This window comes from Lissotriton vulgaris, chromosome 9, assembly GCF_964263255.1.
Source record: "Lissotriton vulgaris chromosome 9, aLisVul1.2, whole genome shotgun sequence".
In the NCBI taxonomy this organism is placed as follows: Eukaryota; Metazoa; Chordata; class Amphibia; order Caudata; family Salamandridae; genus Lissotriton; species Lissotriton vulgaris.
Genome location: NC_141697.1, coordinates 856609767 through 856626409, shown reverse-complemented (window position 1 = coordinate 856626409; position 16643 = coordinate 856609767). Strand labels below are relative to the sequence as shown.

Genomic DNA, 16643 nt, shown 5'->3' with positions numbered 1-16643 from the left:
GCCTAGCGCTGGAAATTATGGCAATTTTCACAAAAAAAAAAACTCCAATACTCAAGCACTCAGCTGCTAGAGCTGAACCAACATCCCTGTAAACCTATGCAAAGAGCAAATCCAGCAGATCTTCTTCTTCATCTAGCTGTGCCTCCTATACCAGGCTGGTGCTCAACAATCCCCCTCCCCAACTCCATAAACCATGCGACTTACCTCTAGCTAGGAGCGAATGTACCGCTACCAACACTCATCTGCTGGCCAATAATAATAATCATAACTGTAAATCTAGCCGCTCGGTGAGCGGAAAAAGGTTTCTAAAGTGCATTTTGTTGAACACTAGATCCATGGTCAAACATAAACATGAAATTTCAGCCCTCATTACAGACCATGCTGTTGATCTAATGTTTTTAATAGAAACATGGGCATCTGAGGCCTCAAGACCGGACTGGAATGACGCAGTTCCAGAAGGATACCGTGTAGAATTTGTAAATAGATCAGGAGCAGTGGGGGGGTGGTATTGGGATTATTTATAAATCCCATCTATAAGTACTCTCACTACCAGAACAGGGTCTAGAAGCAGAAGCCATGAGCTTTAAAATTAAAAATAATAACTGCCTAATATTTACAGGCTTGCTTGTGTATCGCCCCCCCCCGGCTTGAGAGCGCTGTTTATTAGAGCACTACACACTTTTCTTGAATCTACATCTGATTCTACCTCCTATACCATCCTGGGCGATTTTCATTTTCATTTAGAAGCAAACAATGACCCTGATTCGGCCACTCTAACTGACAATTTTCTTAGCTTTGGCATGACTCAGCTAATCTCAGGCCCCACCCATACTGCAGGACATACCCTTGATGGCATTTTCACAAACAATAGCCATATAAATGCTACCTTGATCCAAGCAGTCCCCTGGTCTGATCATAGCGCCATCTTTTTTTAACTTGCTTCAGAATAACCTGCCAAATCACGAAGAGGCCTCACACTTCCCGAAAAAACACGCCCCTGGAACAAACTTGAACCTGTCCTTTTGGCTGACTTACTGGCAAAAGACCCTCCTGCTCTCTGAACTGGCAACACTAACATGGGAGCGATCAAATTCCAGAATTGGATCAGTCAGGCAGTCAATCAACTGGCGCCTGTTGAAATAAAAAAAAGCCAGAAGGCGATCTGCAACTGCGCTGTGGTATTCCACAGAGGTGAAGCACATAAAAATGAAATGTCGACAACTTGAGCAGTTGTGGCGTTCGGATTATAGTGCTCAAAATAAATCAGCATATACCAAAGCCCTGCAGGAATATAAGATAGCAATAGTTCAGGCCAAATCAGTATATTTTACAAATAAAGTCCAGGCAGCCTCTAACACTACTAGAGAACTATTTAGAACTGTCACTCATTTTACAAAGATCCCCAGCGACACTGTCTTTAGCCCTGACCAGAACCTTGTGACTAATATTGCAACCTTTTTCCAACAAAAGGTTCAGACAGTTTACGATGATCTTAGCTCATCTGCGCTAACTATACTCAATGATAACAATGACACTGCCCCCCTGACTGGGTCCAGTTACTCCTGTTTTCCCTTATTAGAGGAGACACAGGTGACAGACCTAATTACACAGATGAAGTCAGAGTCCCCATTAGATCCATGTCCACCACGCATATTACACATGATTTCACAGACGGTGGCAGCTATCCTGACCCTCTTGGTAAATAATATTATCACTTCTGGTGACTTCCCCAGCAGCTGGAAAAAAGCGTGCATTCGACCTATCCTCAAGAAGGACTCGTTAGATCCTACGGTACTCAACACTACCGGCCAATATCCTGCCTACCCTTGCCAGCTAAGATTCTGGAAAAGCCATAAATCAAGAAATGATGCGGTATGTTGATCACAACAAGCTCCTAGACTCCTCTCAGCATGGCTTTCGCCACTTCCATTCAACAGAGTCTGCCCTGATCATGGCAACCGAATACATTTGAAGGAAAATGGACGAGGGTGGTAGAAGGGCCCTGATCTTACTAGACCTCACAGCGGCGTTCGATACCGTGAACCATTCGATTCTCTTAAACAGATTAAAAACTCAAGGCTTTACCGGTACTGCTCTAACTCTATTCACTTCTTTTCTGGATTATAGAATCCAACAAGTGCACTGGGAAGGTTTTCAATCTGATGAATTCTCCCTCCCAGGCGGGGTCCCTCAGGGCTCGGCGCTATCGCCCACTCTGTTCAACCTATATGGTACCCCCTTAGCTACCTTAATTCAATCTCATGGCCAACAATTAGTGTCTTACGCCGATGAAACTCAAATTATAGTGTCAGTATCCCAGTCCATTGAAGCCACTGCTGAGTGTTTTAAGAACTGCCTTCTCGTGTAAAAAACTGGATGAGTTGTAATTTTTAAAAATTAAATACGGACAAAACCGAGATAATCGAATTCGGTCAGAAGTTGTCTGTCTGGAACAACCTTTGGTGGCCTCCGGAGGCGGGCTCCTCTCCTAGTCCTGCAGACAAGGTTAGGAATCCTGGCTTCTTGGTGGATAAAGATCTCTCCTGCAAAGCGCAGATTAACCAGGTTACTTCCACCTGCTTCTACACCATCAAGGTTCTTAGGAAAGTTCTACCATACATCCCTTCAACGTTAAAAAAACTGTAATGGGTGCCCTGGTAATGTCCCAAGTGGATGATTGCAACTCACTCTACTTGGGCACAGGAGAAAAACTACTGAATAAACTTCAGGCAATCCAAAATGCCGCAGCCAGGGTTCTGTTAAACCTACCCTACCGCCACCCAACGTCCAAAGCCATCAAGAAACTTCACTGGCTCCTAATTAGATCCAGAATACAGTTTAAGGCCCTCTGTCTGGTCCACAAATCCTTGCACGGTACGGGACCAGACGATTTGTCCAAACTCCTCCCTCGATATGTACCATCGCGTACATTAAGGTCAGCCAGTCATGATTTGATATGTCAGCCAAGAATAAGAAGAATGCGATGGGGTGGCAGGTCCTTTTCGTACCAAGCTTCCAGATTATGGAACTCTCTGCCCCCTGCACTGCGCTCACAAAAATCAAAACAATGTTTTAGAAAGGCACTGAAAACTTGGCTTTTCTCGTCACATTAAGATCTGCTCTCACCGCTCTCCTCGTTACTACAGCGCCAAGACGCCTCGGCATTCGAGCGCTTTATAAGTACTTCAGTCAGTCAGTCAGTCAGTGGTTTCGATATTTTTGTTATTTCTTGTTTATTTCTTGTATTTTTGTAGTCGATAATTCCTCACCGATATTTTGTCTAGTCGATATTCAGTCTGTCGAGGTTATGTCAGTGATATGGATAAGACGTATAAAATGGGGTCCTATTAGCCAAGAAAAATGTAACGCCTGGAAAAAGGCAACACGCATAACTAGTCCACATACAAATTGGCCGGAAATCATGTTGTCAATATCCAAGGCCATGACTGCAGGAAAACAATTGCCATACAAAGGAAAACATCGTAGTAGTGGGTCTGCCATCCTTTCTGACCTTAAAGAATTTAAAGAGAGCAAAAAGAGTGTCGCTTGTCTGAGCAACAGTATTGGAGGAAAACATTTTCAAAGTCCGAATTACGTTTGAAAGCGCACAAATACACAGTCTGAGAGTTGAAACAGAGAATCATCGAAGATACATGGAAATGTATTTATGCATTGCTACCCTCCAGCAAGAGCAGGGGATTCTGGAATTATGTCCATAATCTCAATGGCAGAAGCAGTACACAACAATGCAATACCTGCTATGGATTGGGAAGCCTATGCTACCAAGGTATATGTTGACCAGGAAAAACCTAATCAAAAACCAGTGGTAGCTGAAAAACAGTGTCTAGAGGGAAATGAGAATAAGGCCCTCGCTCTTAGTGAAAAAGAAACCCTGCTCACATTGAAAGGCATAAGGAAGGATGGGGCTCCAGGACCGAAGGGGCTACCGGGAAGTGTATTTAATGAAGATCGTGCCTTCTGGGCCCCACATTTGCACTGTCCATTCAACTATTGCTTCAATACCTGAGGAGTACCAGACTCGTTAAAAGGCTCCATTCTGCAACCAATATACAAGAGAGGCAACATCTTACAGCCTGAGAATTACAGACTAATTGCTATACTTGATTTGGATGGGAAGGCATATGCAAAAGTCCTACTGAAAGCGCTTGAGGAATGGATAATAGACAACCAAATAATACCATACTACCAGATTGGATTCCGGGCGAACTCATTAACAATGGATAATGCCATAACATTATCCTATCTGGTAACTAAGGTCACAGAGGGGATAAACCCACCCCTGTACGCCTGTTTTGTTGACTATAGTGCCGCCTTTGATGGCATTGACCACAATATACTGTGGGAAAAACTTGCAAAGTGGGGGATACCAGGGAAACTTCTGGCAGCCATCATGTCCCTCCATACTGGCACATGGGTCTGCATGAAGTTCACACAGTCACACGCAACTGCCAAGACCAATACGTACAAAGGGTTAAAACAGGGTGTGTGATTGTGCCAACACTGTTTAACCTATAAACCGCGGACCTGGGAGCGGCACTCTCTAAAACTAATATGTTTCCACCTAAATTGGTAGAGAAAGAAAGGGAGGTCTCCTTTGTTATCTAATGAGGGACAAGGAGGATAAGTGGGAAGAACAAGGAAGGTCCCTGAACCATTCAGCATATAAGAAACCCAAATATAGTACTCATATACCTCAAAATGCCAAACTTTAACTTAAAATTTGTACCCTATAGGATATAAACAAATATTTAAACAGAAATAAGAACCTTAGATAGTGTGTTGTGTTATAAAAAATATGCAATTTATTACAATTCAAAGGGTTAAAAACATTTTATACAATAATAGTGCCCAAAGACACCTATAGAATTAAAAACATTGAAACATCACAATTTTGTTAAAAGCAGTAAATGTCAGGGTTCACAGTTTTGCTGTAGTTGTCGACGCAGCGTTTCGGCGAATCAGTGATAACTATTTCTTCAGGACAAACAATTCTGTGTATGACTTCTTCAGATTCCTCTCTTATTCAATTCAGAGGAATATTTTCATTGGAATTAAGTTATGTAGAGCTTCTGGTGTCTTACATTCCAGTTAGCAATACCTTCTTCTGTTTGGAGCTCTGTATTGTACAGGGTACCGGAGGGGGGCCACCGCATTGTAAGTGGAGACCACTATACTTAGGATTGTTTATAATCCTTCTTTTTGAATTTAAAAAGCGCCACTGGATGCCTTCAATTGTGTCCGCAGCGTGGAGTAGTGTCGATCACGGTTGTTCATTAATCCAACCTTGTGACTTGTAAACGGCCTCCCTGCTCCCCTCTCGGTCCTTTCACGCATCCGATCGCCTGGACGGTCAGCTGACCGTCCAGGCGATCGGATGCGTGAAAGGACCGAGAGGGGAGCAGGGAGGCCGTTTACAAGTCACAAGGTTGGATTAATGAACAACCGTGATCGACACTACTCCACGCTGCGGACACAATTGAAGGCATCCAGTGGCGCTTTTTAAATTCAAAAAGAAGGATTATAAACAATCCTAAGTATAGTGGTCTCCACTTACAATACGGTGGCCCCCCTCTGGTACCCTGTACAATACAGAGCTCCAAACAGAAGAAGGTATTGCTAACTGGAATGTAAGACACCAGAAGCTCTACATAACTTAATTCCAATGAAAATATTCCTCTGAATTGAATAAGAGAGGAATCTGAAGAAGTCATACACAGAATTGTTTGTCCTGAAGAAGGTGTTATCACTGATTCGCTGAAACGCTGCGTCGACAACTACAGCAAAACTGTGAACCCTGACATTTACTGCTTTTAACAAAATTGTGATGTTTCAATGTTTTTAATTCTATAGGTGTCTTTGGGCACTATTATTGTATAAAATGTTTTTAACCCTTTGAATTGTAATAAATTGCATATTTTTTATAACACAACACACTATCTAAGGTTCTTATTTCTGTTTAAATATTTGTTTATATCCTATAGGGTACAAATTTTAAGTTAGAGTTTGGCATTTTGAGGTATATGAGTACTATATTTGGGTTTCTTATATGCTGAATGGTTCAGGGACCTTCCTTGTTCTTTCCACCTAAATTGGGCCACCTTAGAATACCCATTATGCAATATGCGGACGATCTTGTCATCTTGGACCAAACCAGAGTAGGCATGAAAAGGGCATTGGAGACTCTTCATTTATATAACTCAGAAAACAAGCTCCAAACTAATGCAAATAAAACCAAGGTATTGGTCTTTGGACATAAACCAAAAACATCTCTGTTAGGTTGGAACATCGGACCACTTAGAATTGCAACTGCAAATAAATATACCTATTTGGGTGTACAATTCTTAGATACCGGCAGAACAACATCTCAGGCCAAATCATTGGAGACAAAATCTGCTAAGGTCACACATGCCCTATGTAAAATTCACCAGAACCTTGTGAGTCACTCAACTGAGGTCATCCGAAGAGTAATACAAGCCAAGCTATTTTCAACAATCAGCTATGGCCACCTTGCTTTCATGGGCCTATTGTCCAATAAACTGGAGCACCTACATATTATGGCTTTCAGGAAAATCTTCAGGCTACCATTCTCGACAAGGCACACACTGATTAGACTTGAGTTTAACTTAACATCAATGGGCATGGAATGTAAAAAAGACATAGTGAAGCTATACGACTGTGTGAACAAGGCTAACCCGGGTACCCTAAGGGAAGCACTTCAAATACTCTTCACGGATCAAACCAGTCGATGGGCCAGGTACCTTGCTTCAGCTAATAAAATAGTATGCCTGACAACTGATCAAATATTAAATCTGCCGACAGTTAGCCTAAAAAACCTGTTAAAAAACACAGGGAAAGACCATCTCAAGGCTCCGGGATATAGATACGATCAGAGTTATTCGTGGCGAGGGCCTCGCAAAATCATATGAGGCCACTCAATGCCAACCATACCTGAATGCCGGCCTGTGGAGATATGCTCTTCAAAATGTCTTGAAGACCAGGCTGCTAACCTTACCAATAAAGGACTATAGTGCTCATTGGTCAACCATACCAACTGGAAATAGAGGATGTCGACTGTGTCATTACCACACAGAATCAGCAGAGCATATCATCTGTTGTTGTCCAGCGTTGGTAAGTCCAAGCGCAAATACTTAAGGGCAATATTCAATCTTAAAAAAGTAAGAATATGCAATAAGGCCTTAACGCACATATATACCACAACAGTGCCAATGAAGTTGGCACGTGCCGGGAAGTTTTTTGCCACTGCTGGACAGATCTTATGTCAAACGCATAGTCCAGAAAAATAACAGCTTAACTACAATCCATACGCCATTGAGCATCTATAGTATCAAAAGTGATGCTTCACTAATTTCTATGGTCATGAACAGACAAATAAACAAAGTATCTCATGGCCAATGGTGATTCGGTGCCAAGCTTGATAAGCTAAGATGATCTGATATTAGGGCACTGACTGTCCAACCCGATGCATATGTACATGTTTTTTAACTTTCTCTTTTTTTTTTTTTAAATCTCTTTGCACTTTAAACGTTTTTTTTTAAACGTTTCTCTTTTATCAATCTACTGTTTTTTTACCATGATCGTAATATGATTCGCTTTTGTAAATGGTTTTAGGTAATCATACAATAAAGTATTCATTCATTCATTCATTCACACACAGATTCTGTTATCTTTTGAAGACTGCACTTTTGATACCACCTTCTGATGTCAGGCATGTACGTTGGCTGTGACCAAATGTATTAGAGCAATTCATTGAGACTAAACAAATACCAGACAGTCGTCTTAGTGGTCTCTGGATGCAATTCTCCAAGAACTCTCCTCAGGGGTTTCTGGTCATCCCAAGTGGGTGACGCTCATGTTCCAGCCGCTTCTATCCATAATCTTGGCTTTCAGTTAGGCCAGGATCTCTCTATTGCTGTTCAGGCCAACAAACATTTCTCTACCTACTTTCTCTTGTTGAAATTGCTGTGTAAAATGTTTCATACTCACCCCTTTGTAAAGACGGTCACAATTCCCAGTTGGCATGACTACTGTAATTTCTTGGGTAACGCGCTAGCAATATTGACCACCTTTAGCGAATTCAATAATGCTGCAGCTCTTGCACTTAACTGCTGAGTATTCCTTTTTCTTATTTCTGGACGGCTTTGTGCTGGTTGCCAGTTTCTAAATGAACCATTTTCAAGGCTCTGTGCATGGTTTTTCCGCCCATCACTGCTATAGCTTTTATGACTTGCAGCACAAGTTCCACCATTACCAATTTGAGCTCAACTTTAGGTACAAAGAAGCACAGCTTCTAGAGGTACCTACAGCCTGCAGAGACCTTGCTGCTGGTTGGTGCGTTTCAGTGACGGACGCTAAAACATGAAACTCACTTACAGTTCATATTTTCTCTATCAAACAAATGCTGCCTTTTTGAAAAGCTTGAAAAATCTGTTTCTTTCTCATTTATTGTACTTGTTGATTTCCTAGTTCTCAGCTAGGGAGAGATGTACTAACATTAGTAATGGCAATTTCGTAATTATTATGATTACATTCAAATTGCAATAATGAAATCGCTAATGTATGAACATTTTTATTTTAAAATAGCGATTCCTAGTGGGCACAAACAAACCTACCTCATGAATAATAATGAGGTAACCGTAATTTGTGAACCAGTAAGTATCGCCACCATTACAGGGTTCATGGCCTGCTTGGGTCAGCAGACCAGTATGTTACTGATTGCTTTCAAATAAAGCCATTTATTTTTAATGAAGCTAGTTTTCCTTAAAGAAAACCTTGAAGAGTTTAAAAAAGAAAATTGAACTTTTAAATAAAAAATTTTAAGTGGAGGCAGTGGTCCCTTCCTCCTCTTAGAAAGTATTTTGTTTAACATTCTCAAACGGAAAGAGTTCTTCCCATTCTCCAATGAGGTGCCATCGATTTTAAATTGGTGGTAAAGTATATTTATTTTGTGACCGGAATTCAGTTGCAATACAATAATACATACCACTACAATTAAGAATTTAGAAGGACACCCTAAACACGCCCCTTTCAAATATCAAATCGGATCGCAAACATAAACAGCGATTCGGTAACTAGTTATTGAATCTCAATTTGGTGTTTGTATATTCAAATAGGCGTTTTGTGGTTGCAAATGGGGTGCCACTCACAAAGTCGTCTGCTTTGAACCTTGCTGCAGTGGATAGCGGAGAACCAGGACTCCTGCTGACTTTGCAGTTGCTGGGCTTAGTAGGGAAGCTACAAGCGCCGCACTCGCTCTCACAGAGTGCCGTCGATAGCTACTTTACCACTGCGGGACTGCGAGGCTTGGGAACCAGCTGCAGCCTCTTCCCGCAGCGGCCACGCCCCCTCATCTGTTGAGCCCTTAACCTTTCGCGGCACCCGCTTTGCGGGTGCCACTCACAAACTCGTCTGCTTTGAACCTTGCTGCTGTGGATAGCGGAGAACCAGGACTCCTGCTGACTTTGCAGTTGCTGGGCCTAGGAGTGAAGCTACAAGCGCCGCACTCGCTCTCACAGAGTGCCATCGATAGCTGCTTTACCGCTGCGGGACTGCGAGGCTTGGGAACCAGCTGCAGCCTCTTTCCGCAGCGGCCACGCCCCCTTAATTCCCAAGGGCTACAAGAGCAGTCTGTGCTCTCCGCGAAGCGGGACACGTGCAGGACGAAACCCGGACGAAGCCCGGACAAAGGGCGGGCCCTCTGAGGCCCTCAGAGGCTGAGGAAGGCTGGAGCTGGGCTTATCCTCTAACCTATATCTATTTTATTAACTGGGTGGTTTGCTACATTGTATATGAGTTGTTGAAAGCTCTATTCTGGTTGTATTGTATTTTGGAGTATCTTGGTTCTCGTATAAGGATGACCGCCAAAAAGCTAAGGTCTGGGAGAATTTTGCTGGGTAGAGCTTGTTCTAAAACTAAATCCAATCCACTTAGAAATAAGGATGGTCTTACAACACACTTAAAGGGAACTTGCCAGCTGTTCAGTCTCTGGGAACGGGGATCGAATAAAGCTATAATGGCAAAACCCAAACTGAACGATAAGGCCGAAATTAGTAAGGATGTGTTAGATCTATCCCCTTCAAAGGACTTCTGGGCTCCTGAGGTATTATCGGGGACATATAAAAAAGAAGAGGTCAAAAGCCAGATAAAAGAAGCAACTGAGATTGACTCTCTTCCTTCAAATCTCTATTGCACCCATGAGACTAACCATAAAAGTGTCAAGATCTTAGTTCATAATCCCCCTTCCAACTCCATTGAGCATGTTTTTAACCATCACCCTAGAGGGTCCTGCCAAAAAACTTCCCCCAGTCTACTAGTTCAGGGAGGAGAGGATAGTAATAAATCTGTATCCTCTGAAATAGACTTGGAGCTTTGTATGTTGCCGATGAGTCTAGCAGGATTTTTAATCAGCCAAAGACTCCGGCAACATTTGTCCCTTCTGGTCTCCAACTGTATAGCAGTACGCCTTCCAATAAATCATACCATAATAGTACATCATTAATCCCCATTCTTAACATAACAGGCCTAGATGTCTCCAACCCTGTTAGATCTGATAAACCTGTTTCTGAGTCTCTGATTTCATTGGAAAGCTTGCTCTCTTCTATATTATCTTTATTGGAAAAATTTGTTGGGGGTTCGGATTGTGTTCTGGAAACAGTCACGCAAATCTTAAAAGTCCTATTGAATAAACCGTCAGGAGAAGGTCCCTCCCTTAAGTTTTGGATCTAGCTCCACGGAAGGGGATGTGACGAATAATATATTCTTAGAGAGTGGAGCTGCTATTACCGATGTCCCCCAAGTTCCTGTAGCAGGTGAAAAGTCGGTTTCCCCTATAAATATACCTGCCTCTAATTGTGTGGTGGAGCACGATAGTCCAATAGTTGAAGTCCCGGCTGCCTTGAATATGAAGCAGAAAAAGGAGTGTTTTGCGATTTTTAATCAACAGAATTGTAAGGAAGATAAGGTGGCTTTAGAAGTGGCTGTTAGTGAGAAAAAAAGAAAAATTGGGAAATTAAATAAGAAGGGAAGAAATAAAAGGAATATAATCCGTAGGATTGAAAAAAATAGGCGGAGGAAAATCTTCTTTGAAGCCCAGCAGGAAATTTCTTTTAAAGAAGAGGCTTCGGAGGGGCTCCCAACATGTTCAAAAAACATGTTGGGGGATATAAAAGTAACCCAAGATTCTTCTCAACTTCCTCCTTTGGAACTAAATTCTATTCCTCCCATAAAAATTCCAGCCTCTCCTCTATTGGTTTCTAAGCACGTCCCTGTCGTTTCTAACATTGTAAAGGGGGGATTACATGTTGATAAGGGGGTGCCATCTAGGGCGGGTCATCCGGGGGTAACTTTTAGTAAACCCTTGGATATGGGTTTGTCAGTCCTTAACCTCTTAGCTAGGTCTTTTTCTGGCTTGACAGGAGGTGTAGAGGACATAAGCAGAAATACTGATCAGAGGAAGGATGAAAATATAAATACATTTATCCTCGATTTCTTTCCCCTGTTTGAGGCGGACTGTATCTTGAATAGAGCCGCTCTTCTTAAATGCTTCCAGGAATCCGGTAAATTGGAATTGATCCAATCTTCGGATATAGACCTGATTTTTATTTTGAAAACAGAGGGCGGATTCTTAACGAGGGCTAAGTTCCATTCCAAGCTCATTGTAAACTTGATTCTTCAGCGTTCTGAGAGCTTTCAGAGTAGGGGGATTGATATCACGCCTTTCTGGGGGAACGTTTTGAAGGATAGACCAACCAAATCCTCAAAGGGAGTATGTTCTCCCGTCCCTCTTTTCCCCATAGCTCTGGGTAGGAAAGAACGTTTTGATGTTCACAATGACTTAAAAATTTTCGTCTCTAAAAATAGTCGCTGTGTATCTGAAATTAATCCACTCCCTCCTCCTGTACGAAGTAAGAATGATGATGAGAGTTCCCGTTGGAATTGGCTACCGGGTGTTCTTGCGAAGAAACCCACAACTAGTCAGGAAATGCAACCTGATCTTTAGCAGCAATCTAAAAATTTTGTCTTGGAATGCGGCAGGTTTAAAGAACAACTCTGAAAAAATCGAGTTCCTCCTCTCTTCTGAGGCATGTGTGATCTGTCTCCAAGAGACATGGAGCACTGAGAATCTTGTTGTGGGAAGTGATTACATAGTATTAGAGGGTAAAGCTTCCTCCTCTTCTAGAGGCCATGCAAGAGGGGGTATTGCCTGTTGTCTATCAAACCGGATAAAATGGAACTTTTCTCATTTTTTGGATCCCTGTAATTTATTTCAGGTAGTAACATTATTTTGTCTGGACAATGTGGAAATTCCTACTCCAATTGTCTTGATTAATGTGTATATTCCACCTGATGAATGTTTTAATCCTATTCTGAAGAAGGTTTTCTCCTATGCTAAGGAAGTCCGAGAAAAAATCCCGTCCGCTTACATAATCTTGGTAGGAGATTTTAATTGTAAAATTTCTAATTCAAGTCTGTTTTTATTTAGGAATAAATATAGGGAAGAATCTCTGCACATTCCCCAAGTAGTTCTGCCTGGGAACATTAAAACAAATAAAAGAGGGAAAATGCTTCTGGAAGAAGTATTCGAGATGGATGGGATCGTGGTGAATGGAAGACTCCCTTCCGATTCTACGGCAAACTTCACACATGAATCATACCAGGGAGAAACAATATTGGACTACGTAATAGTGGACAATTCTGCTTTCATTTTATTAAATGATCTTGTGATCTCGAAAACGTGTCTCAGCGACCACACTACTTTGGCCATTTCATTAAACATTTCTCCTCCTATGTCTGACCGTTGGTCGCTAAATAGCGACTTGGTCAGCTTTGGTGGTTTATCAGGGAGATGCTATTGGGATATAAAGGCCCTTAGCGGGCTAGAGAACATCCTGGATGTTGCAATATCTGATTTGGTTAATTGGGATGGTGCTGAAATCGAACGTTTTTCTGATCTATTGGTGGAAGTGACCTCCTTAGCCAGACAACCTAAAAGAAATAGGCGTCCAAACCCTCCTCCCAGCTCCATTCGCCTATTAAATAAAGAAATAAATAAATTGGTAAGGGACCAATATTTGAACATTCTACCCGAAAGAATATGAAGAATAACTCTATTATAAAGGAGAAGGAAAAGGTTGAAGTTCAGATTACGTAAAGATAGGGAGGACAACTCTGGATACAACTGAGGGAGGCATCACTTTATGGCCAAGCAAGAACGTTTTGGTCTCTAATAGGGAGGGGTTGTGGTGTAAGGTTGAGTCCCACCCCCATCCCTATTGAGGAACGAACCTGGGTAGCGCATATTAAAAATCTTTATGCAAGTAATGGTGAATCTTTTCCCCTGGGAAGTTTTATTGTGGTCCATTTGGCCCAGGAGGAATCTCCGTCTGAAAAGTCCATTGAACAGGCAATAAGGGAAATGCGTTCGTCGGGGGCTATGGGTCCAGACGAGCTGCCTATTTCCGTCTTAAAGCAGAATAGCTCAAAATGGAGTAAAATCCTCTTTCCTGTATTTGCATACTGCTTTTCAAGCAGGTCAGTTCTTCCTTCTTGGAAAGGGAGTATTTTGGTCCCCCTATTCAAGAAGGGTGATCGGCTTTCTCCTCAAAACTACCGCCAGATTGCCCTTCTGGATGCCATTGGCAAAGTTTTTGCTAAATGCCTTTTGAAATTGTTAACTGAATGGGCGGATCGGAGTAACATTCTTCCACTTGAGCAAACAGGTTTCCGTAAAGGCCATGGCACTATGGATAATTTAACAGCTTTACAAGTGATAATGTTTAAATACATCAAGGTCCGGGGTGGAAGAGTATACGCGGCCTTCATAGATTTCTCCACAGCTTTCGATAAAGTTGACCGTCCTTTGCTGTGGAGGAAACTATTATCTTTAGGCATTCCACCTTTACTGTTGGATTTAATACAGGCCCTCCACACAGATACCTGGTGCAGAATAATGATGGGAGGGGAAAGAGGCCTGTCACACGCCATCCCCTCTGCTAATGGTCTCAAACAGGGCTGTTTGTTGGCCCCTTTATTATTCTCCCTTTATGTTTTTGATCTCCCTCAAGTCTTGTCTTTGAGTAGTGGTATCGCCCCTGTATTGGGAGATAAAGCTATTGCATGTTTAATGTATGCTGACGATATATTGTTGTTAGATCTGACCCCGAAAGGTTTGAACAATCGTCTGCATGCATTGCATGTCTTCGCTGAGTCGCACTTTTTACAGATAAACATCTCCAAAAGTAAAATCATGTGTTTGACTGGAAAGAAAAGACACTCTTATGGGAATTTCATATGGTCAATAGGTGGCCATAAGTTAGAAATCGTGAAATCCTATATGTTTTTAGGGAAAATAATATGTGGTAACATGAGTGACAAGGCCCATATTGAGAATAATATGTGCAAGGCTCTGATGCAGGGTAAGGGCTTAAATGCACTCTATAAAGCCACAGGAAAACCGCATTTTCCCTATTTGCTAGAAGCTTTCCCGGCTTCTTTAGTTTACGGAATTGAACTTGTTGATGTGAGTCACTGGGGTTTTCTTCACACCATTGAAGGCAGACTTTTGCGGCAACTAACTTCTGTCAATTCTGCCTGTTCAGTGGCCTCTCTTAGGCTTGAGTATGGCATGAGAAGTAGTTGGGTTCAGGGCTTGGCTGGGATAGTAAGATGGATTTTTTACCTAGCTAAATGTGAACCAGTCACATTGAGACACCTTATTCAAAAGGAATTGTTGGGTCCTTTAAAAGAGTTTTCTCCAATTGTAAAAAACTTTAGAAAGGCGGTCTCGTTATTGCAATTGGAGGAATCTACTCTTTTTTCACTAACTATAGACCAGTTAAAAGCCTCCTTAAAATCAGCAACGTGGAAGTTAAGCTTCTCGTTGGATAGGGACCAGTTAAGGTCAAAGAAAGGTGGTCTGCCGGTGATTGATTCTTATGCTTTTAAAACCATGCAATTCTATGTTTCTTGGAATCTTCCACACGGCATTCGTCGCTTTTGGTTTTTAATAAGGCAAGATATGTTACCTTTGAATAACCTTTTATCCAAGTGGTATGGTTCCTCTAACAAGTGTACTCTGTGTAACAACTCGATCCAAGACCTCTCTCATGTCTTGTTTATATGCCCGGCTTTGTCAAACTCCCGTCGTAAGTGGGTGAGACCAATTTGCTTAAAACTTGGTATTTTATCTGCCAGTGCTCTTTCTGAAGCTATTCTTAAACCCCCTAATGAAATGTTTTGTTCTAGAATTTTTAACTTTTTTTAATGCTTTTTGGATCTGTATCAATGTGTTTGCCATTTCTATTGTGTAATAATGGAACTATTTTATATATTAGTACTGTTATGCTGTTGTAAATTTTATGTGGACCTCTCACGAGTTCCAAAACATAAATAAAAACTTGAACTATTGGTTGCAAATGGCCCGATTCTGCAAATTGGGTAGTTTGTGACTTCAAAAAAGCTTTGTACTTCTGACCCCTAACTTTCGTCTCTTGCAATAAATTTAATTTACGTTACTTACATCCTGTCAGCGTTGCTGATGATTTCTGCAAGAGATGCTTTCACTTCTGGGTCACTGAGTGAACCTAACTCATGTCCATGGTGAGTAAAAATTTAAGAACGTTTCCTACTTAAGTTTCTAGTATTATTTATCCGAACCCATTTTCAAATTGTTTGTCCTCACAATTAAATATAGGAAAAGAAAGAAAAAAGTGTGCATTTCTTTCACATTACCTGTGATCTCAGGATGTTTTAAAAGAAGCAGGAATGCAAATCTCAGTGTTGTGCTCACAGTCTCTGTCCCCGCAAAGAACAGATTAAGGACTGTTGTCAGCAAGTTCTTGGTGTTAAAATAAGATTCAGGGTTTCCTTTTTCCTGAAAAATAAATAGATTTTTTACACTTTATTTATAGATTTCAAGAAGTAAACTAGTCACAATACATAAAAGGAGCAAACACCATGGTGCCGAAATGGTCACATAATAGTGCAATAGTAATGGCTGCTATCACATCTTCCTGATAGGCATGCAATGAAGAACACCTCTGCTGTTGCGGAGATGCTGAGGTATAAGCAGAAATGAGAGACAGTATAAAGGCAATACATGTGTCCATACAAACACTAATCTTGAGAACGCAAATGAGATTCCCCAATATTTATTATGAACGCTTTAAAGAGGGCCACAGTCAATGGTGGCTGACAAAGATAAAGAGAGGTTAGGTGGGTGGAGGGGGGCTGGGGGTAGAGGGAGCGCACAGGCGGAGCAAGAGGTGGGAGCGCATGGTGGGGTTAGCAATACAAACATTTTTTAAAGACTTACCTGGTGGTGCCAGATGCCTTGAGCTCCTCTGCTTCCTAATCTTGGTCCCCGCAATCCCTGGGGTAGCATCACGGACTTCCCATCCAAAACCCTGTATTGCTCTCAAGCATGAGAGCAGCATGGTCAATGGCTTGTGCGGTTTGGCTTAACGCTAGCTCAGGTACAGGGAGTCTGTGTTGTTTCTCCACCCTAACTGTGCAATACAGCTGGGTTGGAGAAACCTAATTGCTCATGTCAGTTTGCCCGGCCAAAGACAGCGGGCCAAACTTACATGCACACTCAAAAGTACATC

At 41.8% G+C, this 16643-nt stretch overlaps 1 protein-coding gene across 3 annotated transcripts in view; it reads right to left on the bottom strand.

The window, feature by feature from the left end:
• LOC147692367 (cytochrome P450 2G1-like) overlaps positions 1-16643 on the bottom strand; it is a 518353-nt gene that overhangs the window by 96916 nt on the left and 404794 nt on the right. For all 3 annotated transcript variants that reach the window (XM_086938591.1, XM_086938592.1, XM_086938590.1), the window contains exon 7: positions 15769-15910. In XM_086938591.1, the coding sequence (XP_086794717.1) occupies positions 15769-15910 (142 nt within the window). The remainder of the gene's footprint in view (positions 1-15768; positions 15911-16643) is intronic.